The 24,173-nt window shown below is 42.6% G+C and overlaps 1 protein-coding gene and 1 non-coding gene across 2 annotated transcripts in view; both read right to left on the reverse strand.

Annotated features, from left to right (window-relative positions):
• Positions 1-979: 979 nt before the first annotated feature.
• Positions 980-24,173, reverse strand: part of LOC139199622 (eukaryotic translation initiation factor 4 gamma 1-like) — a 36,097-nt gene continuing 12,903 nt past the window's right edge. The window contains exons 7-30 of the mRNA XM_070828690.1: positions 20,066-20,158; positions 19,254-19,344; positions 15,862-16,875; positions 15,671-15,759; positions 15,249-15,432; positions 14,419-14,552; positions 13,065-13,190; positions 12,550-12,960; positions 10,945-11,091; positions 10,493-10,726; positions 10,266-10,370; positions 8,761-9,051; positions 8,373-8,484; positions 7,982-8,096; positions 7,638-7,885; positions 6,990-7,117; positions 6,651-6,823; positions 6,021-6,146; positions 5,849-5,930; positions 5,609-5,707; positions 5,133-5,264; positions 4,610-4,691; positions 4,261-4,401; positions 980-2,541 (exon numbers count right to left, since the gene is read on the reverse strand). Coding sequence (XP_070684791.1) covers positions 2,360-2,541; positions 4,261-4,401; positions 4,610-4,691; positions 5,133-5,264; positions 5,609-5,707; positions 5,849-5,930; positions 6,021-6,146; positions 6,651-6,823; positions 6,990-7,117; positions 7,638-7,885; positions 7,982-8,096; positions 8,373-8,484; positions 8,761-9,051; positions 10,266-10,370; positions 10,493-10,726; positions 10,945-11,091; positions 12,550-12,960; positions 13,065-13,190; positions 14,419-14,552; positions 15,249-15,432; positions 15,671-15,759; positions 15,862-16,875; positions 19,254-19,344; positions 20,066-20,158 — 4,539 coding nt within the window. The 3' untranslated portion in view covers positions 980-2,359. The remainder of the gene's footprint in view (positions 2,542-4,260; positions 4,402-4,609; positions 4,692-5,132; positions 5,265-5,608; positions 5,708-5,848; positions 5,931-6,020; positions 6,147-6,650; positions 6,824-6,989; positions 7,118-7,637; positions 7,886-7,981; positions 8,097-8,372; positions 8,485-8,760; positions 9,052-10,265; positions 10,371-10,492; positions 10,727-10,944; positions 11,092-12,549; positions 12,961-13,064; positions 13,191-14,418; positions 14,553-15,248; positions 15,433-15,670; positions 15,760-15,861; positions 16,876-19,253; positions 19,345-20,065; positions 20,159-24,173) is intronic.
• Positions 11,153-11,225, reverse strand: LOC139200713 (small nucleolar RNA SNORD66). Its single transcript, XR_011584259.1, has one exon. It is a non-coding gene; the product is annotated as a small nucleolar RNA SNORD66 (small nucleolar RNA).

A 24,173-nucleotide genomic window follows, 5' to 3' on the forward strand; every position in this document is an offset into this window, starting at 1 on the left:
GTGAAGGCTCAAGTATGGCCAAGTCTTATTTTCTGGAGTTCCCCAAGAAGTCCAGTACTGTGAAGCCCTCCCCGTCTGTGGGCAACAATCAGAAGCCGTTTGTCCCAACACACTGTCTGTCTCAGAGATTACCATCAGTCTCTGGTCTAGAATATCACTCAACACCTGATACTGTGCATGCCAGCAACAACAGCCCTCATGAATTTAGACTGGATGTGGAATGCTAAATTGTTAAAGGATAACTCTGGTATTTTTAAACCTGGGCAAAGGGGCCTGGTGTGGAAAGGATCTAGGAAAGAGTAAGATCCTTTTTGTTTTACCAAAAACAGCCATTAGAGATAGCTCTCTTCACAGCCACCAGTCTCCCAATGACAAAACACAGGACTTACAGGACAAACAAACTAAGTGACTGAGGCAGCGGTGGACCAGCAGCTCCTGACAATTACCGTTTCTGTCAATGGAGTCTGGTGTGTGTGCAGAGAGCGACAGAACAGCTGTTTGAGGTTAAACCAAAAGGATCTTCCAGGTCCATCTTTGTAGGGATCCTTTCCATGTTGTCAGACACTTAGAATACCAATCTGATCCTGTCAGTGGCTGTACCTGCAAGTTATTTAGACATCAAACTATGTACAGAAGTGCCAGAGTGTGTGTGTGTGTGTGTGTGTGTGTATATATATATATATTCTCACAGGGAACCAAAGTATCACGTGTCAACTTTCTTCTTAGATAGCATTCACATCAAAGACCATGTTGTTAAAGCTTGTGCTTATAATGAGAGCCCCCCCCCCAGCACACAGCTGTGACCTCCACAGAGCTTACTTTGAATGGACACCAACCAACATCAAGCTGCGATTGTGCTGCTGACAGCTAACGTACAACAGACACGATAAGTTCTGTCGTATTCGGGCTCCGAGAGGCTGGTCTGCTCAAAACAACTTCCACAAAAGGACAAGTATTGGTTTTTCTTCTTTTATTGGCAACGATCTTTATTATCTCTTCCAGTTTTGGATGTGAAAAGAGGCGTTAATTTTCTTTAATTAAATATCTTTTTAATAAAGTAAAGCAAAAAAGTATTTACACATTTTCAATTAAATTGTAATCAATGACTTGGGTTGGATAATTACAAGCACCTTCTGCCAGCTGAGGAGAGAAAAATATAAATACAGGGAAAAGAGCATTTCTTCTTTGAAAAAAAAAAAAAGAAACAAACAAAAACAAACAAACTATCCATCATATATTTACAGAACTCTCCTGAAATGCATTTCCACTCATGGAAGCAGAAAAGGCCTTAGGATTCGTACTGTTAAACTTTTTTTAAAGTCCTTTTTCATTAAAGTGGATTTTTGACTGTATAATTTTTTCAAGTTTCAATAACGATATTTTATCTTTTTAAAATCTGACAACAGGCTTCATAAGAGGGTGCAGCCGTGAGCCCCCGCTCTGCTCTCCCTTTCTCAGTCTCAATTTGTTTTTTGAAGCGCAGGAAAACGAGTAAAACAGACACGCTGGAGGGTATGTTCGGGTTTGGGGCGGGGTCAAGGGGCGTCGGGGAAGCATCTTCGCCCCCCAGCAGCAAAATGGTCAATGTTCATCACCCCCCTCTCCTCAGTGATACAGTCCCAATAAAGTCTGTGTGAACTCCTGGGGAGTCCACAACCGTTTCTTTGCCTCCTGTCTGAATGTCCGTTAGACAGCCCTCGCCGCTTTTCTTTGTAGTTTTCTATTTTATTATAAAACACACTCCAATCATCCAACACCGGGAAAAAGAGAAACAAGATGCTAGCAGTCTACATAAGCACGTCATGTAGATCGAACACCGTGCATGTGACACGACCACGTTACTGCGTCATGTCCACATGATAAAGGATGAAGTCATCAAAAATATAGATGTGAACAGCCTTTTAAAGTTTTTTTTAATATCTGTCATTAAGCAAAGTGTCTTGAATAGTGTTGCCGTGGCGAGGAAAAGCCATTTGAAAAAAACAGGAGATAAACCTCAAAAAAATACTGAAGGAAACAGCATTATCTCCCACGGCTTGTAACGCGTCTCAGCATTCTCTCTCCTATCTATTCTCTCCATTTAATCCTGTATTTTCATTCATTTCAAAAAAGACATTCGGTTGCTCAAGGAAAAACAGGAAACCCAACACGAAAAAAAAGAAAACAAAAATATAACATGATCGAATGTTCGATCCATAATACAATCTCTCCCAGTTGAAGAATTTTTTTCTTGCTTTTTTTCTGTTTATGCAGAAGGATTTTGCGGATTCAGAGTCTCCTGAATCATCCACAGAACATTCGCTCTCCCCAAGGATCCTCTCTGAACTCCCACCACGTCTCCCAGCAACCCCAGGGGGCCCTAGCTGTTGTCGGACTCGTCCTCGGCCTCACGGAGCCAAGTGAAGAAGGCGGTGACGGACTTGAGGGCCACGCCCTTGCCCTGCTGCTCAGCGGGGTCTTTGCTAGACTCCCACTTGTAGAAGGCCTCCTCTTTGATCACGTCCTCATCGTAAAGGGTGTCAAAGAACATCCGCAGCAGATCTGATGGACGGAGGGGAGACAGCGTGTTCGCAAGATATTTAATGGCAATTTAAAACCAGTTCAACATCAAAAAGCTTAACCCTTAATCCTTGAAAAAAGGATAACTCCTGTATTTTTTTAAAACCTCGGTCTTATTCTTACATACTTTGGGTTTAAAGTGATCCATTTCCAGTAGATCCCCTCAGCCATTAGCTGTGAAGGGGCTACACCATACATGTCAAACTCAAGGCCCGCGGGCCGGACGTGGCCCGCAATACAATTATATACGGCCAGCGAGATAATTTCATGTGACTATTAAGAACGGCCCGTCGGTAAACAGCACTCCCACCTCTAATACTACAAATCCCACAATGCACTGAACAGCTGCCGCGCTAGTCAGGACCTGTGCAGCAGCCCCTCCTCCCGCAGGTATGACACACCCATCAGTGGATCAATGCATCGGTCAACGATGTTATAGCGACACTTAAGCTAGCCCCCCCCAAAATAAATGGCTAAACGAAAAGTGGACTTTGAAAACAGACTTTCAAAGCAGGTGGGGGGCAGAGTTTTACCTGTTTGTCGATATCGGAGGTGAACCTGTGTGTCTTGTTTGTGGAACTAATGTGGCCATAATTAAAGAAAATAAACATAAGACGACACTATGAGACAAAACATCAGGATAAGTACAAAAAAGAAAAAAAATATTTAAAATTCTATTTATTTTATTGAGGAAAAGTTGTTGAAGTTCGGCTGTTTAAATTCATATTTCTGGATAAAATATATATTATATTATATTATATTATATACTATAATAAAAGCGTCACTATTAGAGTCTTCACTAAATGTTGAGCCCGTTTGGCCGGCGACTTCGACCGTGTTTTAAATTTTGGCCCTTTCTTTGATTGAGTTTGACACCCCTGGGCTACACCGTTAATCCTTCGGGGCAACTCAAATCATCAATACCACCACTAAGAGTGCTTGTTTTTAACCACTATCGTACTCATCATTATTATTTTAAGTGAGTGACAACATTATGGAAAGGATCCCTACAGAGAGAGACCTACAAGACCTTTTGTGTTTAACCACAAACAGCCACCGTCTTCAAAGCCACCAGACTCCATTGACAAAAACAGCAATTTTACCTTGCAGAACACAGGAGTTGTTAGTTGTGTTATTGTGTGAGTTTGGTGATTTAAGCAGTTAGTTCAAATTCAACATAATATTTGTGTAACACAAAATAATACAAACAAACTAAACAGTCGAGTCAGCAGTAGAACAGCACCTCTTATGCAAGGTAAATTTACTGTTTTTGTCAATAGAGTCTGGTGGCTTTGAAGAGAGGCTATGGCTGTTTCTGGATAAACTGAAGTTATCTTTGAGGTTTCTCTGTAGGGATCCTTTCCATAATGTTTTGATCACTTGGAACAACAATCTGAGCCTGTCAGTGACAAAGACAAGCACTTTTTGTCGACATACTTTGATCAAGTGCAGTTGCCCCGAGGGATTGCATTGCAGCCAGTTTCGCAGCTGCTGGGTGAGATGATCAGCTGGACTAGTTTAAAAACGTTTTGTACCTACTAGTCATTTAGACACCAGTGTTTTAAAACCAGGGCCCTATTTTTTTGGTTTTTTTACATATCTTGAAGTTACCCTTTAATATGCGCAATTCACATCTGAAAAGTAACTTTGCCTGCATCATTCTTGAAAAGAATGAAAGTGGTAACAAAGGTCAACACTCACTGGCAGGTTGCTCCATGTGCACCATCAGGGCCTGCAGGGCGTAGAGAGCCTGCAGCTCCTTCTGTTCATCCTTCAGGTATTTCTGCAGCAGCTTGGCCCTCTGTTTGATCTGATCACCATCCACCTTGTAGGGGTTCTCGCCTGCAGGACGTCATTTTAGAAAAACTTTACTACAACAGGACGCCAAAGGGCGCACTCTCAGACTTGAGGAGTGACATGAAATGTGGGAGTGTATCTGGTAAGGCACTGACTGATTTTCAGTCATACATATTGATTACTGAAATTCTGTCTCATCCTATTCTCAGTGCACGGTTTTGATGAGGAACGTGAAGAGAACGTGCTGACTCACAGATGACGGCTGACTGGCAGATGGAGGTCATCAGAGCTCTGACAAACATGTTGGAGGAGGTCTGCTGCTCGTCCAGATTGGCCTGCACAAACAAATGTGTTCATACACATGAGCAAAAACTGCAGGCAATCTGAACTGCTTCATTCATAACAAAGCCACAAATGTGACAACAACATAATAAAACCTGTGATCATCCAAACTTTGAGTTATCACACTAGCTATGTAGGTAAGATTACTGCTCTGTTTGATTTTTAACAATCAGCAGCTGCTGGGAACTGGGCGTGTCTTCTCTCTGGGACTGATTCCACTAAAAGGACTGGGAACAAACCTCAAAACTTAAGGCTAGAAAAGTCCTTTAATTCCCTCCCTTTAGTCAGATTTGGTCTTATGTTTATGTCTAAATAACAAAGCAATGATTAGTCCTTTAAAATAGTACATGTACTTGACAGACATTTCATCTTAAGCCTGTAAAAAAGAAAACCAAAACAATACTTAAGTTACACACAGTAGTAGCAACACAAACCTCAATCCAGTCGAAGATCCTCTGGTTGTCGGCCTTGTCCTGGATCAGCCGGTCCAGCTGTTTGCTCAGCTCTGTAGAGCTCAGCTCCTTCTTGCTCTTCTCCGACTCGTCACCCAGTGTGAACTCCACATCCTGGAAACACAAGCAGGCCTCATGCTCATCTTTTAAACGTACTCCTTATGTTACATCTGCTCACTCCACTTGTCGTTCAGAGCTCACATTCAGCTTCTACACAATCAGTTTGGACCACATGGAAGAGGGACCACAGTCTTGACTCCAAACATTTGTTGTTGTCATATGTAAATCACTTCTGTAGTTCTCTAATTCTGTCAGAAAATGTTCTAGAAATGTTTGATGCTAGAGTGCTGTATGATAACTGTACTATAGGCTTGACATATAAATAAAGAAATGAACAACTGTTTCATGTTGTAGCAAAATTGCTCTTTTGATATTGAAGCTGCTGAGCGACCTCTCACCTTTTCTGTCACAAACTTGTTGACGTCTACATCCTCGGGGAGGAAGTCCTTCCACCGGAGGCCAGCCTCCCTCCACATTGTGCCCGCCTTTTTATGGCTCTGATGAGGGAGAAACAGACTGCTTGTACACTGATGGATCACAAATTTACATATTTGCTTACAAGATTGGCATAAAATATGAGCTACTTGAACTGAATTCACAAATAGAAACTTTGAAGAAATATTCTCAATGGTTCTCACCATTTCTTTGCAGAGTAAAGTGAGGATTTGGGCCAGCAGGACTCCAGCTATGCCCAGAGGGATCAAAGGCTTTGAAATCTCCCTGGAGACATAAAAGGTCAATGTACTATAGGTTAGACATCAAACAACCCAAAAGTTATCTCCTTTTGCAGATTTGAGGCCTGGGACAGACCTGAAGAGTTCTCCCATGGGGATGCCTCCCTCGTGGAGCATGGGTGTGATCAGCTCTGCCAGGTACAGCCAGATGTGGGGGATGTCTATTGCCATGTCTTCAGCCACCTCCAGGATTTCCTGCAGCCTGAGGAAACACACACACGGACACACACACACACGCAGTGCACACATTTCAAAGTTTGTTCAAGGTTTAAAGGATGAAGAACAAACTGAGAATTACTCAACAGATGGGAAAACAACGTGACATGGCAGTTCACTGACACAAATACATGAAAATTGACTTTCTGGCTAATCATAGTGAGTTTAAAGATTCCTCAATTACAGCAAGTGCTTAAAAAATATATTATGTTTCAGAGACTAACTTCCGAGCTAAAAGCAGCATTTCCCCTGTGGACTTCTGTTCATTTCACATCCTGCTGCTTTAACTTTGTTTCAGTCAACACTTGAAGCTCTGACACACCCGACAAAGGAGTTTGGTCCAAGTGCATTAGCTCTTGGATTCAAATATTTGCTTATTAGATGCACTGTTTTTATAGCTATTCACGGTACTTTGACACAAACAAACATGTAACTAAACTGATTCTCCTGGGCCTCATACTAAAGCACCTCTCCTGGGCTCCATACTGACCCTTTGTAGTACTGCTGTGTTGGAAGTGCGTCAGTCTTAATGAGCTGGTGCAGGAGGTGGCCCATGTGCTCCCTGGCGATGGTGCTGCGCTCCAGCGTAGACTCCACCCCGTTTCGTACAAACACAAACAGCAGCTGAGAGCTATTCATCTCCTGCACACACTGCAGAGCCTCCTGTTGGGGCAGAGAAGGATATACCAATCGTTGGAAGGGTTAATGGCTACATGACTCAAGGATGTGGCTGTGATACACATGCACAAAGGATTTCAGGTACTGGATCTGTACTCTACTGTAAGGCGAGTGTGGTTTCTTTTTATTTTCAGACCGCATCAGTTTGTACCTTCATATCGTTGATGTGGAGGTACTCTTCAATGATGGCTGTGGACTTCTTGTTCAGCTCTTCCTCGGTCAAGGCAGGCTTGGTGGGGATCTGGGGTGGTGGAGGGGTGGCAGGTGTCTCCCGCTTGACTGTTCACACACAGACAGACAAGAAATTCAAATTCTATTCTGGAAATCTGAATTTATTCTAAATTTTGCTAAAAAAACAAAACAACAAAAGTAGCAAAAGCACTATTAGTATAGAAATACTAATAGTTTCTTGGATTCAGATAACTGTCTTTATTAGAGCTGCAACGATTAGTCCACAGAATCAACAGAAAACCAATCAGCAACCAACCAATCAGCAGAAATTGATCATTCCCGGTTGTCAAATGTGGACATTTTCTGCCTTTCTTGGTTTGTACTGTCATTACTTTAATATTTTTGGGTTTTGAACTATTTGTTGGACAAACTAAGACATCTGATGAGGTCACATTTGGCTCTAGGATGTAGAGATGGATATTTTTTGAGGAAATAATTGGCAAATAATCATTAGATGCAGTCCTAGTGCCAATATTGCTTCCTTTTTGGGTTGATTTTAAAATGATAGTAAATTCTCGTGTTGTTTTAATATGCAAACTCTACACTGGCACCAAGTCATGCCACCCACCATTCTCTTTGCTCCTGGCTCTCTCTCTGCTGTCTCTGTCTCGGTCGTCTGTCATGCTCGCTACTCGGCGGACAGGATCGGCTGAGCCACGCTGCTCTCTTTCCCGGCTCCGCTCTTCATTCTCCCGGCTGAAGCTGCGCTTAGTGACCTGCAGCCGGTTTCGGTCACGGTCGTCCCGTCTGTCGAATCGGTCGTTGCCGCGATTGGAGCGGTCATAGTTATCACCGCGCTCTCGGCTTGAGCTGTTTCTAGACAGGGACAGACGGAAAGCAGAGTCAGGGTTAACCCAGAAAGGTCCCATACTGTGTTTGTTGGTGGCCTTGAGAATAGTGTCCTGTTCTCACCTCTGAGGAACTCGTCTGTCTGAGTCCAGTGAAGAGCCTGAGGAGGACGAAGGCTGCTGTAAGGCTGAGAATCTGTTCAGAGTGCTGGTGGCTGGACGGCCGCCTGATTCTGAGCCTGAAGACGAAAATATAATAGAGCATGTTGTGTTTGGAGCTTTGGAGGTGATCAACCACATATTTAACCCTTGTATGGTGTTCGGGTTTGTTAATGTTCTTTATCAAAAGAAAAATTATACGATCAATCATTTTTTCAAACTCAGACTCATCAATACGAGCCAAAGCCAATAAGTCTGAAAAAATAATTAATCGTATCATTTTGCTCTTGATAAAAAAATGAAAACGGGTCCCACAGACCCGAACACCATACAAGGGTTAATTGACGTTAACCTACCAGATTCTGCAGGTTTGGTGCTGGTTCCACCGCTGCTGCCCTTGCCCCAGCTTCCCCACGTGCCTTTACCTCCAGGAGCAAGCAGCTGATTGTTGAAGTCAAGAACAGGAGTCTGAAAGAAGAAACTGACGGTTAAAAATATACAATCTGCTGAAACTAGAAACAGAACACAACATTGAAAGAATCTTAACAGATATCTCTGCTATGTCCTGTTTCCGGTAAAGCGCTCTGATGTGAAACAAGTCTCTGATTTTTCTGTCAGTGAAAATGCAACTAATTCAGCAGGTGACCCATTAACCTTCATAGTGTCGACAGATTAAACACATGCAATGCTGATTTACTACCATGTAATATCAACGCCAGGTGAAAAACTGTCTTTCCCTCCTACCTTAGTGATTTTGCTAAGGCGAGAGGTGTCAATGGGTCGATTCTTGGAGATGGGCACTGTATTCCAGCCCTCGTCCTGGGGAGGAGCACCACGGCCTGGGGTGTGAGGCCCCCCACGACCCCCGGGGCCTCCTCCACCCATCCTGCCTCCAGGGCCACTACCCGACTCCTTCTTGGAGACGAGGGCCTGCTGCACCTTCATCTGCTCCCTGTGCTCCTCCGCCTCAGCATCTTTGTGGATCTGGTCGATGGTCTTGGGGCCCTGGTCGCCTCGCCGGGGCACCCAATTGTTCTGGGATGAGGTGGGGGGAAGAGAGCAGAGGTGAGCGTTTTGAAATATAATTCATTTTTGACATGATTTTATGATTTTGATGAAAAGGCAGTTCAGATATTAAAATATCAATTAAAAATTTTAAAATTCAGAAATTATTAGTATCATTTTCCTGTGAATATCACCACTACCTAATAGAATAAGTAACAAGTTTGAGTAGACTAATCACCTAAGGCCTAATTGTACTGAGGTAGTTCTCATTTTGACTGATGACTATTAATGCTGACACTGGATACCTATTATGGCTGTGATGGTCATGGGGGATACAAGAAGTGAAAGGGATGAAGAGATCAACATCAAAGAGACTCTTAACTCTACAGAGGAAATTATGTATGTGTGAGTGTGTGTGCGTGCCTCTGTGTGTGTTTCACAGTTAAATTGGGCCAATGTGCTGACTTGGAGCAACTGATTTTGGCTTGTAGAAACACTGCAGACAGCAGGTTTTGTAACAGTGTGTGTGTGGGAGGGACCGGCAGCCTGACTACAGGGCTGCAGCATTCCTCCAGAGAAAATCAGCTTCAACAACACTAAGACTGAAGTGGCTCTATAACATGACTTAAGTACAAGAAGATCCTTTTGATGAACAAGTTAAAGTCATGATAATTCAGCCAAAAGAAGAAGTGAATTAACTAGTGGAGTTTGAGCTCTACAGTTCTCCAAGTATTCAAACACAAATGAGAAGACAGAATATAACAGAATAAGCTGAACAAGATCATGCAATAAAAAGGAAAAGCTAAAAGGCAGCAGCAGCAACCTTCAGTAATCAGGAGGGTGTCTGGTGATCAGCCAAGTATGACCTTCAGACACTGCTGAATTCTGCTGAACTCATACTGGTTTGATTCTGTATTTTACTGTTAACATAATCATAAAAAGTCATAAATGTCACATAGGTCGATGTTTTGTACCTTTGATACGGAGCTAGTGAACATGTTTTGATAATTTGATATCTGACCAGGGATATTTTGACAAATAGGCTTGGCGGTGATGGCTGTTTTGGACCGCTGTCAATCATTTCACATGAGGTGGTTGGTTGGTTATTATATTATTGCAAATACAATTTCAAGCAGTTTCAAAATGCAAGCACTTGAAAACACCACATTAAAATTCAAGCACTTCCAAGACCTGTAAAAACCCTTAAAGTAGCATGTGTGTGTGTGTGTGTGTGTGTGCCTCACCCGTCGAAGGTCTAGCACGTCCTGCAACATGAAGCGGATCCTTGAGGTGGTCTTCCTCTCTTTGATGATTTTCTCCATCTGATTGAAATACTGGTCCATACGAGGCTGAGGATGACCACAACAGGTTGGTGAGTCTATCTCTTACACTCAAGCAGCAACATCAATGGAATGTGTGAATGCTATTTTCTCTTCATCACACTATCTGTGTGCATGTGTGTGTGTTGTACCTTGGCCTTCTCAAAGTCTAGGTCCTTGCCAATTGTGGACAACAATCTACACAGGCACTCCAGGGACTCCTCATCATGGTTTTTGAGCAGCTTTACAATACAGTCATGCATGATGACCTCTGTGAGCATTTTGAGCTTGAACAGCTCACCGATGAACTTGATGTTGCCCAGTGAGCGCCTCCTGGCCTTGTCTTTAGACTCTTGTAGCTCCTCTATGAGCCGCTGCTTCACCTCCTGCCACAGACAAAATGTCACAAATAAAGAGAGGATGATAGAAAAGCTAGCTGTATTTCTCGTCGCTCTTTTTAGCTTCTTTTAGCATAAAGGCTACCTCCCAGTATATGGTCACATTCAAATACTTCCTGCTACACATCTGAGTTTAACTATCAACATGACTGCTTTTGTGCAAGAACTGAGCACACCAATACATATTTTAGGAAGCAGTACTCTACCTCTGAGGCAGCTTCCAGCTCTTTCTGTTTCTTCTCAAAGATCTCATCGTCATCTTTATCCTTTTCAAACTCCTTCTGGCATCGATTTAGCAGCAGCTTGCGGAAATTCACAGTGACTCCCGGCTTATCTGTGGTTTGGACTTTGAGCTGGAAGGAGCAGAGAAAATGTATATCAAAAAACGAGCAAGAAAAGACACAGTGGAGGTGTATGTAGTTCCTCAATCCCATCATTTATATCCATGTCCCAGACACATGGCATTAATATAATTTCTTCACTCCAGTCCATGATGCTGATAACAGATTTGTAACAGGTCTAGATGCAGTTAGATAATCAAAGTGTCAATAATCATAATCAAGAGTGTCGAGTCCAGTAACACCTTAGTTATGATACATTTTCCTGCTTATATAATGTGTTGTTTGTAGCTTAAATGCTTAGAAAGTGTATCTAATGGCTTACACCTTACACACTCTTTAAAAGGACTTAAAGTGTTCAATTAACTTTTAACTGCAGGAGTCTCTGATCGCTTGTGTTTTGCTGTCTCCCGGCGTCTTTACCACAGAAACCAGGGCTGCCGCCTCATACTCCACCAAATGTTAGCTTATGAGGAGTCTTACTTGACCAAGTATTCATTGGTTGGAGCTGTCAAAATTAGGTCAAAACCTATATTCCTGGACCATTTATGGAACGCTAGAGCACTTTTAATTTGAAAGGACAGAGGTCCCTGCAGTTATTGGATAGTTATTAACAGCTAGCTAACAGCTATTAACATTATATCTCTAGCAGGAAATCCAAAATGTGGGATCATTTCCATAAGGAAATGAGGAAAAAGTTATTTTAAAGTTATCGTCTTGGCGTTAGAAGTTCAAAAGTTGTGTGATGTTATACTGTGTTGAAATTCACAACATGTTCAGACAGTTGCCTTGATAGTTTTGTCAACACATTCAAAATCATTACCGGTTCTGCCGGTGTCGCGGTGTCATGTAAAACTGATATTTTCAAGGCTCATTATTCTGATTTTGTATTTCTCTGTAGTATAGGTCAGTGTTAACATTATTATTTATAACAGTCTTTTATATTGTTGACTCCCCCTAAAAATACCTGTCAACCAGTAAGGGTTACTGGGGTAGAAGAATGGAATGATGAGGAGCTCAAACAGAGAGCCTGAAAAATGATAACAGCTGGAGAGAAAAAAAAAATCAAGCCTGATAGGAGACTAAGTATGTGACAGAATCAAAAAGTTAGCTGAACATGAAAACACATGACTAAGACAATGTAATATCAAAAAATATTAAAATAAAATATAATGTGGGATTCATGTTATGCTTTAGTGGAGGCATTTCAAGTTTTACTTTAATGAGAGAAAAGGCTTCAGGAATGAGGACCCTGATCTCAGGAAAATATTTCCAACAGGACTGATAAAGTGAGTGTTATCTTCAGAAAGTGCCTCATTCCTTTCATGCAAGTAATGAAATGTACTTTGTTAAGCATTTAGCACATCATGGAGCTCCGTGCACAACTGCAGAAGTGAACACTGAAACAGTCCTATAGGAGACATTCATGCTTAGTCAGCACATATTTTTCAGAATGTGTGTCGCACCACTTACCCCCATAAGGCAGCGGCACATGTTGGCATAGGCCACCGAAAAGTCTGGCTCGGAGATGGCCTTTTCAAAGGTGAGATCTATGACTCCTTTCAATCTCTCCTCAGTGTCTATAGTCAGTTCCGTCACCTGTTTCATTAGCTGTTGAAACTTTTGGGGGGTGAGTTTGTTGAGGATGCTGCGAACCCGTTTAAACAGGTCCTGGGTCTTAGCGGTCTCTGAATCGGTCTCTTCAGGGTTTTCTACAGCACGAGTGCGAGTGGCTTTTTTGGCTGAAGGTTTCCAAGCCTTCTCTGCCTTGTTCAGCTGCACGTCGTCACTGAGAGACATGCTGGTGATGATTTTCCTCGGCTCTTTCCTCTGCATCTGCTGAGAGCGTCGTGGACCACCAACTCCAATGCCCATACCTGGAGGCTGGGAGGAGACAGCGGAGGAAGGGACAAAAATGAGAGTTCATTCATGGGCTATAAACAGCAAGTGCAGAGCTCTTGGATCACACTATGAAAATGTTAACTTACTGGTCCTCTGCTTCCTCCTCCCATGCCAGGCCTGCCAAGGTTGGCGAAGGAAGGTGTGAAGTCAGGGCCACAGTTCATTCCTGGTAGACGACTGGGGTCAAGTTGACGTAGAGGAGTCTTATTAGCCTGAAAAAAAAACATACAAATAGAAAACAAAGCTTTGTTCAGATATTCTCTGAGATGTAATGCTGTCATCTTTATGTGTTTTTATGTTTCTAGTCACAGGCACATTAATACATGTTTGCATTAACATGATTCCGCTGATGACATCCAGGTGGAGGGCAGGAAGCGAGAGCAGAATAGACGAGATGGAGGAAAGCCCATGCTGTGCTGGTTTAGATGATATTACCAGAAAAGTATAAACAGAAAGTCACAACATTCGTTGGACGTGATCCTTATGAGGAGGAAGGAAGTAACTCGTCCTCCGCACATCCTTCTTCTCAAACAAAGACTGGAGGCATATAGCTTTTCTGTTAGCCATTGGGTTCATGCTCGCAGTAACAAGACTGCTCAACAATGACTAATGTTTGTTGTGCTGTGGATTGATCTTAACCATTAACAAATATTCAATGATGCGTTGCCTCTCGGCGTTAACGCTGTAATTGATCCTTAGTTAGTTAGCACTCTCACGCCACTAAGATGTGGATCACTGCAAAACAACATGGAGAAGTAATTGCAGCTCATTGCAAATGCATGTCAGGGTAAGTTAACTGTTCATGCTGCTTGTAACTATTGCTCTAAATGCATCATAAATGCACACCCACAGTGCAAGATACCATTTTCATTTGTAGTAAATGTTACAATGCAAGGAAACACTAAGCTACATAAGCATAGTCACAAAAGTTACTTTTAATGAGGCAATCATTGTACACTTGAGGATTATTTGACTCCTCTTCTCCTGACTGCAAACAAAGGTTCACAAGCCATTTTTGCTGTAATTCTCAATTTCAGTCTATTTTCAGTCTATTTCTTGCATTTTCCATCTTATGAACACCAACATTTGGTAGCTGATGAAAGTTCCTTGCGATTTCTCCGTTTGATCAATTATAGCAACAGTGTTTCAATGAGGAAAATCACTTCCTGTCCTCAATCTGCAGTTGGTACCACAGCAACACAGTGACCTGACATCATATGCAAATAAGCAAATGCATCCCATCAGTGCTTCTGTGGTGATCAAACATCTACAATAGCAACTTGCATTGACTCATGGGATGTTTTTTCTCCACAGGAGGACAGATTGCCTGCAGCAAGGGAAGTGCATTTATATAGCAAAATTTAAACTATACTGAGGTTATTGAACATGCTTTACAAACAATACAAAGTGTGGCAATGCCTTTAGTGTGAGAAGTTGCACCTTGTCTAGGACAACATCACTAATGGCTGGCAGACCCTCAGGCTTGTTCATGCTGGCTGAGATGAACTGGAAGCCCAGAAGAAACTCTCTGTCATATTGCTTCTTCTCCTCTGGGTTGATTGGCTTCCATTGTTCTGAAAGAGGAACCAACACATAAAATGACAACAATGTTCTTTTACCAAGGACAACCGCGGCTTTTTCAAGGTATATTTCAACCCAGAATTAAACTTGGACATGTGTCAAAACCTGCGGAGGTGCACCGCAGAGTAAAGGAGAATGAATGACACTAGGTCCGTAAAACTGTCGATACTGTCAGACCTTGTAAGGCCCACAAGGTGGCAGATAGGCTGCAAATGAATGATTCAGTAAACATGTGACCTGTCTTTTGTGCAGCACAAAGTACATAAATGGACACATTTAAGAGGTAGTTTTTAATGTGACTATCCTCAAATAAAGCTGCTGAAATTATTCATTTTCTTATGCTTTGACTTAGAAGGCAGACGTTCCTTTTACTACTGTTTTTGTAGTGTTTATATAAAATGAAAGAGCGTCAAAAAGGCGTGATGACCTACAACTCACCCACAACTGCAAAAATCACAGTTTCATGTGGCTTATTGTTGAAATATTATGTGTTGCCATTACATAACTATCGTTTTCCCCTGAATGCTCTTACAGAGGATCATAATCAGGGAAAAAGCCTCTCCCTCATTTTCAACAAAGCAAACATAAACTGAGTCAACTGACACATTGCTGTCTCAGACACATGGGCGAGATAAGATCCATGTTCACACTGAACTACCAGCGTAAGGTATCAAGGTTCAGAGACCCACCCTCCTTGTACTGGTACTTCTTGTCAGTCGATTCTGGCTGAATGTTCTCAGCGTCCAGCTTGTCCTCTTTGTCCTCCCAGGTCAGGTCTGCCTCTTCTGTGGCAGGAGGGGAAGCAGCAGGGGGCTGGGTTTCTGGTGCTGAGGCGGGGGCTGGCTCAGGCTCCGGTGGGGCCACTACCTGCTCCTGGTTCAGAGATGGAAGGGGTTAGGACAGTCAGACTGCAGTCATAAGAGTTCAGATGTAGTGCAAGCCTCTTTTCCCAGTGGACTGTGACACTGAAGGGCTGACTTGATTTAGGCACTCAGTGAAAGCTTATGTCTGTCTTCGTCAGTGTCAATGGATTTGGAATAACTGTAGGCTCATTACAATAGCCTAGTAAATGCATGGAAATCAATGAATAAATGTATTACAGTACAAACACCTCTTTAAAGGCATCCAGGAGGTCTCCCACCGCCTCCTTTTTGTTCAGATCTTTCATCTTCCTCTTTTTCTTTGGCACAGACACAGCAGCTACATGAAGGAAGAAACACAATCAGCTCTAGATCAACATGATCAGATCTGACAGAAGCCATAGAAGATTTTCTATAATTTAGTGCACTGCTAGTAACTGACCTTGCATAGTAGTTTCTACAAGGGCAGGGGTGACCGTCTGGGGGGGTGGAGTGTCCTCCCTCTCCTCTGCTGCGGGAGGGGGAGGAGTGGGCACTGTTTCTGAGGTGCTGTCAGCTATGGAAGCCGCCTCTGCAGGAGATGGCTTCTCTTCCTTGGCAGTGGACTGGGGCACTGGGGTATCTTCCTTGACATCCAGGGCGACAGGAGGAACCGTGTCTTGGGCCTCAGGCTGGGCGGGCACTGCCTGGACGACTGGATCAGCAGGGATCTCCTGGACCGGGGGTTCAGGTGCAGGCTGTTCAACAGGTGCAGGTGCGGCATGGACAACGGGTGTAGGCGCTGCCTGAGTGATGGCTGTGGAGGTCTGTACAACATGTTGCTGGCTGATGTCGGGCTCAGCAATGGGGCTGTCGTCACGCTCAGCCGTACTGGCAGCAGGCACCTCTGGGTCTTGAGGGGCTGGCAGTGGCAGGCCGTTGGGGAGACGGAGCTCCTCGGGTTGTGCAATGGGAGACTCCAGAGAGGCCTCAAGGTGACTGGGTGGCAACACGACTGACAGCTTTTCTGGCTCCTCCTCTGAGACACCGTTAGTGGTGGAGGGAGGTGTGAGGGGTGTGTCCAAAGAGGCAGCTGCCTCGTCTGCTTTAGCCTCCTCCACCTCTTTCCCCACCACCTCCTTTGCCTCTGTAGCATTCTTGTCTGTTTTGTCTTGTGCAACAGAGGTGGGGACAGGGTCAGGGAGGGGTGCTGGATAGGCAGGTACCTCAGGTGCTGATAGGGGGGGTGGAATGGGTTCCCTGGGAGGAGGGGGAGCATCCATCACATCTGCAACAGGAGTGCTGGGTGCAAGTGTGGAAATAGTGTTGAGAGCAGCGTCACTTGCTTCAGATAGAAGAGGGGGTGAAGGGGACTTAGTGTTCGTGTCAGAGGAGGTAGCCTCTGAAGGGGTGGGGTCACCCTTAGCAAGTTCAGGGGTCTTTGACAGAGGAGGGGGTGTAGGTTTCCCTCTGTCATCTGGAGGGATAGAAAAAAGTTCTGTTAGACTTCTGCATTCTTATTAGTTCACTATTCAGCTCATCAGCTAATTATGTTTTGACAATCCACAATCCCTTCATGGGGAGGGCAGGACAGAACCACCACAACACCGAAGGCATTCATGGGGATTTTGTGGACATGGGATTACATTGCACCTAATGTCATTAAACATTTGGACTCCAAAGTGGGATTAAAGATTAAAAAATGATCCATTTTCTGATATCTATGGTTTGTTTATGTGACCCCTCCAATGTCTACCTCAGTTTCCCAGAGCTCAAGGTAACATCTCCAAATGTCTTGCTTTGTTCGATCAGTAGTCCAAAACCACGAAGATATTCAATTTACATTCAAATGCTCTCATTTAAGAAGCTGGAACCAGACATTTGTTTACAGTCGAAAGATGAAGATGCATTCATCAACCAGATACACCTGACGTTGAGGAGCTGTTGATATGACATGCTCACAGTGGTCACAGTGTTAGTAATGTATAGTAGTAATATAGTAATGTATCCATACAGTTTCACTTTTTCACCATGTATGTTGACAAAATGTTGTCTTGTCTTATTAATCAGGTTAACCAATAACTGTAAGTGAGTAAACTCATTCATGAAACATGAGGTCATACATAACAAAAAGATCAATCCCGACCTTTCTCTTAGCTTAAGAGGTCTACACCTCAGTAAAATTAGCTGTTCATAGCAGATTAATCTTAAGAGGAAATCCTTCGCTGGGAACAGTAATGATCGCATTCTATCAATAAAAAAAAACCTTTCGTAGGCTCAGTCACTTAATTTATAAAAGCCATGCAAGTCATATATTTGCATTTTGATTGCACAGAGATCTGCTTGTGGTTATAGTCTGAAATCACATGGTGTGGGTTTGTTGTCCATTCCAAGTGCTCGGACTGTATGGGGACAGAAAGATTTTATGTGCTCTGCTCCCCTCTCTTGGAGTAGCCTCCAAAAGGACTTGAAGGAGGAGGGACTGAGGGACTTGTCTGTTTAATTTTATAGCTCTTGTAAGAACAATTGTGAATGAATCTGTTGGTACACGTCTGTGTGTGCAGGCATTTTAATTATTTCTACATTTGAATGGATATCTTTCACTATTTGTGTTTTTTACCATTATTTATTGTTTTGTCTAACATTTTACACTGCTGTCTTGGCAAAGTCTTGGCTTTGAGAATGCTGCTTCTCAAGTTGAATTAAAAAAAACTTTAAGAGGATAAATGAAAGGTTTGAAAATTAAGACACTGCAAAAATAAAATCTTTAATAAAATAATTATTAAGCATTAAATATATCAAAAGTGTTAGTACACAGGCTTTGGCTCTGTTCAAGTACACATATGCCAGTTAAAAAAGGGAAAATATAACAACATTCCCAATTATGGATTTGAGTGAAAAGCACAATTCAGAACTGCATCTGGTCTAATATCTTCAACGACATCTCAGAAGTTATACTCTACAAGAACCAGAACCTTTATCCATTGTTGGTCTATCTATCCAATAATAATAATAATAATAATGATAATAATAATAATAATAATAATAATAATAATAATAATAATAATAATGATAATAATAATAATAATAATAATAATGATGATGATGGTGTAATTGGGGTTGTACAGTGTTGCCTCACAGCAAGAAGGTTCCAGGTTCAAATCAGCAGGCCGGCAGGTTAGTGGTTTGAACCTTGAACCTTTCTGTGTGGAGTTTGCATGTTCTCCCCAGGTTTGTGTGGGTTTTTTCCAGGGTGCTCCGGCTTCCTCCCACAGACCAAAGACATGCAGGTTAGGTTAATTGGTGGCCACATTGCCCGTAGGTGTGACTGTGAATAATAATAGTAATAATAACTTGGATTTAAATAGACTATAGAGGATTAGACAATGGGTAATGTAATACGATTTGGCAGCCCCTTATATCACATCGTGCACATACAGGTTCCTGAGTTTCAATTTAAATATTTAGTAAATGATTGACAGAAGGGGGGAGGCAGCAAGATAAGGACGACTAAGGGAGAAGATAAAGGTAGGAATTAATGTTCCTAATCTTATCAGTTATATTCCTATTCTTAGATTTACATTTTCTGCGTCATTGATTTTGTATATTCATTTTTATCTTTGTCACTTATTTTCTAAACTGGTCAAATCTTAAAACACAATCCTGCATCCTTTATATTATCGTTTCATATCTGTGAAGACATGTATATCATTTTGTGATTCTTTCATATAAATCGAAATGAGGATTAACAAGACAATATACTGTATGTATAATCTTTAGCTCAATAAAAACTATTAGAAACCCAATAATGAGTGCTTGTATGTTGTGTGACTGGCCCTGTGCATGTGCACTCACCTGGTCTGACCACTGCTGGTGTGGCAGCAGCTGTGACGCTCTCACCGTTGGCCTGGGCCACTGCTGTACTTTCTGATCCAGATATGGCTGTCTGTTGGGAGACATACACGCACCAAAAGGTAAGGTTTGACCTAAGTGCTGAGGAAAACACTCCTTTTCTCTCTTCATTACTAAGAATTCAAAAATCATGTTCGTGCCTAGTTGGCTATGAGCCACATGTCAGAACTCTATAAGTAAATCTTAGGTCTGCTTAATTTTGACAGGTTGTACTGTCACACATGTATGAGGGCTGGCAATCTGCAGCATTCCCCATAAAGTAGGAACATATGGACAGCGCAGGCGAGTACGTTCTTGTTTTGAAAGTAATGCATGCGCTATAATAGACTAAGCTGACATTCACACAGTGAAAACTATAAAGGACAAAACTACAGTATATAGACGACACATTTTTTTTTTTTAATATGCACCCAAGAGGAGAGTAGTCTATATAAATACTATATAAACAGTATCTATTACATATAAAGTCACTGTATATACAGTCTAGGGTCACAACTAATGGAGAAAATAAACACTAAACAATAAACCTGATGCACTGAAAACCTCTTGGTGAACTCCAACAACCCTAATGAACTGCATGTGAGAGAATCTAAACGGAACCTGTAAATGTGCACTGATCTGACAACTGATCAGTTTAATGTCATTTCACTGAAGTTACATTTTCTGTCAGAATGAAAAGGATATCTAAAAATAAAATTGAAACTATCAGTGTGATTTCTGCTGTGTTTGGTCTGGGTCATTGTAGTGAAGCTCACCTGTGGTGGGGTTGGGGTGGAGCCACTGCGGCCCCCTGACATAATCTCCTCTGTGATGTCTCGACCTCCTTGGTTAGGGTCTCTTATTCTGATCTGTGGAGCATGGGGAAGAGATTCACTGTCAGATCCATATGTGAAGCACAGCAATTGAGAACTGGATGCTTCCCTACTATTGATGGAGAAGAGTCAAAGGGTTAAAACATATCTGAGTGAGGTCAGTAGCATGTAAGAGAAGAGTTGCCATCCCATGGTGCAATGCTTACAGTCGTCAGCCTTTTCTGTGTCTGTGGCTCGCTCGCTGCCTCTGATTCAATGAAAGCTACATTTTTCACATTGTAGACACTGAGGCACACCAAATCCAAATAGTAACGGCCATGCAAATTCCTCCGCTGCACAACTGTTTCAGCCTCTTAGTCAACCAGTAAAGCAGCTCGACTGAGCTAGAACCAAGTTCACTGACTTAAAGCCAAATTGTCAAACAAATTCCACAGGTGATTTAAGTTGTGGTAAAAATGCCTGACTTTCATAAAGGCGAGGCACAATCAGGCAGACAACAGAAGACTTTCCTGTGCACACACACACCACTTAGCCAGAGGGAAAAAACTGAGAGAAAATCTGATCACTCACTCACAAGGAGTGCCCATACATTATAAACACATGGTTTCTATCCAGCACTTTTTCTCTCACTCTCACTCTACACAGTGACTCTAGGAAGTCAGAGCTACCATGAAACTGGTATGAACCAACGTTACTGAATCAAGTGACACACGCTGTCATTGGGCAGGGATTAGACTGTAAAAGTTAATGGTGAACTGCTACAAGACTGCTGCTCCCCAGCCTACTTAAAGAAGAGCAAAATATTTTCCCTGTTGCTACTGACCTTTACCTGGTTCAGTCCTTCAGCAACTCCTTTCCTGGAGCATGACAAACCCTAGCAGGCCTCTCTCATCCTGGGGCTGGAGTGGCCGTTCCAGCGGACTCTGGGCTGGACTTTAAACCCCACAAAGCAGGATGGCTGGTAGACGTAGCCAGTACAGCTTTACCTCTGGTTAACTCACACACATCCAGGCTGTGAGAGAGCCACACGCCGACAGGACAGGACAGAGCAGGGCTGGGCCTGACTGTCAGAAAGCTAGCTAGCAACTTGACTCTCTCCCTCTCTCATACGCTGAACAGAGCAGGGAGGGGGAAAAAAAGGATAAAGCGGCTGGCCTTGTAAAGCTATGGTATTGGAATGCACAAGCCCGCCCACAGAGACTAACAGACAGTTAAAGGGGCCGGAGGGGCAGCGTAGAGGGGGAATGGGAGGGTTTCCAGGGGAAAAAAAAAGTTGGCGTTCTCAAATGAGCTGCAGCTAGCAGAAGAAACTCCCCCTTTTTCTCATTCTCTCTGTGTGCTTGGTCATCTTGCACACTCAGATAGCTTCTCAGTTTTTTTTCCAGGCTCGCCCCTTCTGAGAGCAGGAGGAAGGGGGGGGGTGCCACAGCAGCAAAGGAAGGCTGGTTGGTTAGCCCTTCCGGCTCAGAAGGGGGAGGAGATCGGTGGCCACGTGGAGCTGAGCTATGTGCTGACATGTCCTTCACCCCCCACCCCTCTAGATTTTCTCTGACACACAGCCAGAGTGACAGCAAGAGAGTAGGCAAAAAAGGCAATTAGCAATGCTACAAATTTTGCATGTCACCAGGTACTAAAAGGACAAAAAGGGGTAAATAGTGGCATTAAAAATATGAATGCCAATGGCTAAAAAAGACTTTACTTATAAAAGAAACTCATTTAGCGCAAGTTCAAAAACTGTACTTTTTGTCCAGAAAGGTTATACACTCCCTCTTTTTGTCCCATTTGACTTACATGCAACTAACCATGTGAGGGTTGTGTACCTTTATGCAGGGAACCACAAGGCCATTTTGCTACCCACATCCCTGTAAATGAAAAGCCACATATTGCCCACACAGGAGCCTTGTGCCCTGTTGACATGACATCAGATCTCTACCTGCTCTCTCAAAGGCCATCGCTCCCAAAAAACAAGAATGCAAAGTTTGTGGTGCGTACTTATGCACACACAAAGGCCTTCACATAGTCTCACAGCTGAAGCAGCTACATCACTCGCTCAAGCAGATTTGTGCTGCAGTCCCTCCAGTTGATCCCTGTTTCACATCTTGAGTTCACTATCAGAGTTGAACAGTTTGTGTGGAAGTGTGTGTGTGACAGAGACAGTGAGTTTGCACAGGGTCTTGAATGCAGTGCCATAGCACCAGTTGGGGCCCATGAGAATGGGCCAAAATACACCCCAGGCAACCACAACCACTGCTAAGCGCCAAGTTCCTCAGCCAGAGGCACTAGTCGTCGTGCAAGTCTTGTGGCAAAAGAGTTCCAGCATTTAACATAACATTTTCCTAGTAATACTGGTGGCAGACAAAGGGATTCACAATATACTAGGTCTTAATGGGTAACTTCCCTAGAGTAGCTGGTCTATCCAGCTTCAGTCATTTAGGTCGCGATATTGTGTGACTTTGGTGTTTTAAAGGATTAGGATGTCTTGTGACACACAATAACATAAGCAAACTAACCGATCGAGGCAGCATGATTTGTGAGGTGAAATTACTGTCTCTGTCAATGGAGCCTGGTGGCTTTGAAGAGGCGATATAATAATAATAATAATAATAATAATAATAATAATAATGCATTTTATTTGCAGTGCACTTTACATTGGCAAATCTCAAAGTGCAACATAAAACACCAATAGGCAAATCAATAATTGAAAAATCAGTCAGCATCATAAAAACAGTTGTTTGCGGTTAAACATAAAGGATTTTTCTCTCTGTAGGGATCCGTTCCATAATGTTAATAACATAATAACAATCTGAGCCATGTCAGTGGCAAAAACAAGCACTTTTAGTGGACGTACTTTAACAGGCGCAGTTGCCCCAAAGTATTTCGTTGCAGCCAGTTGAGGCAATCTACTGGGCCACTTCCAAACTTTTAGTACCTCCTAGTCATTTAGAAACCAAAATGTGTGAAAATAGGCACCGGTTTAAAATACTGAAGTTATCCTTTTATATCATGATGGATCGAAGAAACTACAGTCATCGTATTTCTTTCAACAAAGTGTACATTGGATTTGGGAAGTTTAATCAGATACAGACAAACAGAAAGATTACGTTCTATTCTCCATGAAGATAAAAAAAAAAACTTGGGCCAGTCAGTCCAAAAATGAACCCCAAACCCATGCAAAGTGGGGCAAACTTTCCCAACTAGCCAAGGAAAAACCATGCACAGACAGCCATGAGATAAAAATGTTCAAATGTACACTTTGGCTGCAATCTTTGGTTGAATGAAAACAGTTGCAGCTTGTGAAACAGGTTTAAAGACAATTTAATAGAGTATTTTTCATTCCAGCTGGATAAAAAAAAAAAGTCTATGAGGAATCTGCAAAACTGAATTACTTGTCAAATGTAACCAGCATCACAGAAGTCTCCAATGTAAAAAAAACATTTACATGAGAGGCACAAACCGGGGCTACAGTTCACAGAGAGCTACCACATACCATGCGAGGGCCATCTTAGAGAGCAAAGGAAACACTAGACATAGTGTAGAACTGGGGAATATGTCGTACAGCAGCCTAGTCTTACAGCTCACCAAGTTAAGGTCAGGCTCACCACTATCTGTTTCAATCAGCAAAACTGAACTCTGCGTCCAGTTTCAAGAATCACTCTTCTTTAGAGATTGCAACACCACCGACTAGCTGTCTCAAAACCATAAGGTCACTGTGAGGAAAGAAACTCTCTTACTCATTCATATCCCTGCATGGGAGATGTTAAATGAACAACTTTTACACTGCTTATAGAGACTCTCATCCCAAGTTACAGCATTCAGAAAAATCTCAGTCTCTACTATTAGGTAACTTGTTACAGGGCTACAGACTAACTTTTCCACAGGTTGCAACCAAGGATCCCAGCTGAATGCTCCAGCAGGTATTTGGTTGCACTGTTTTTTTTGGTAGACCATGGCCTTACATGCTGATAAATAGCCTCATATCTTTTCAACATAAATAACTGGTGGACAGAAAATTGTCAAACTCTCAAAACCTACATTACCCACAACGCTACTC

The sequence above is a fragment of the Pempheris klunzingeri genome, chromosome 4 (assembly GCF_042242105.1).
Source record: "Pempheris klunzingeri isolate RE-2024b chromosome 4, fPemKlu1.hap1, whole genome shotgun sequence".
In the NCBI taxonomy this organism is placed as follows: Eukaryota; Metazoa; Chordata; class Actinopteri; order Acropomatiformes; family Pempheridae; genus Pempheris; species Pempheris klunzingeri.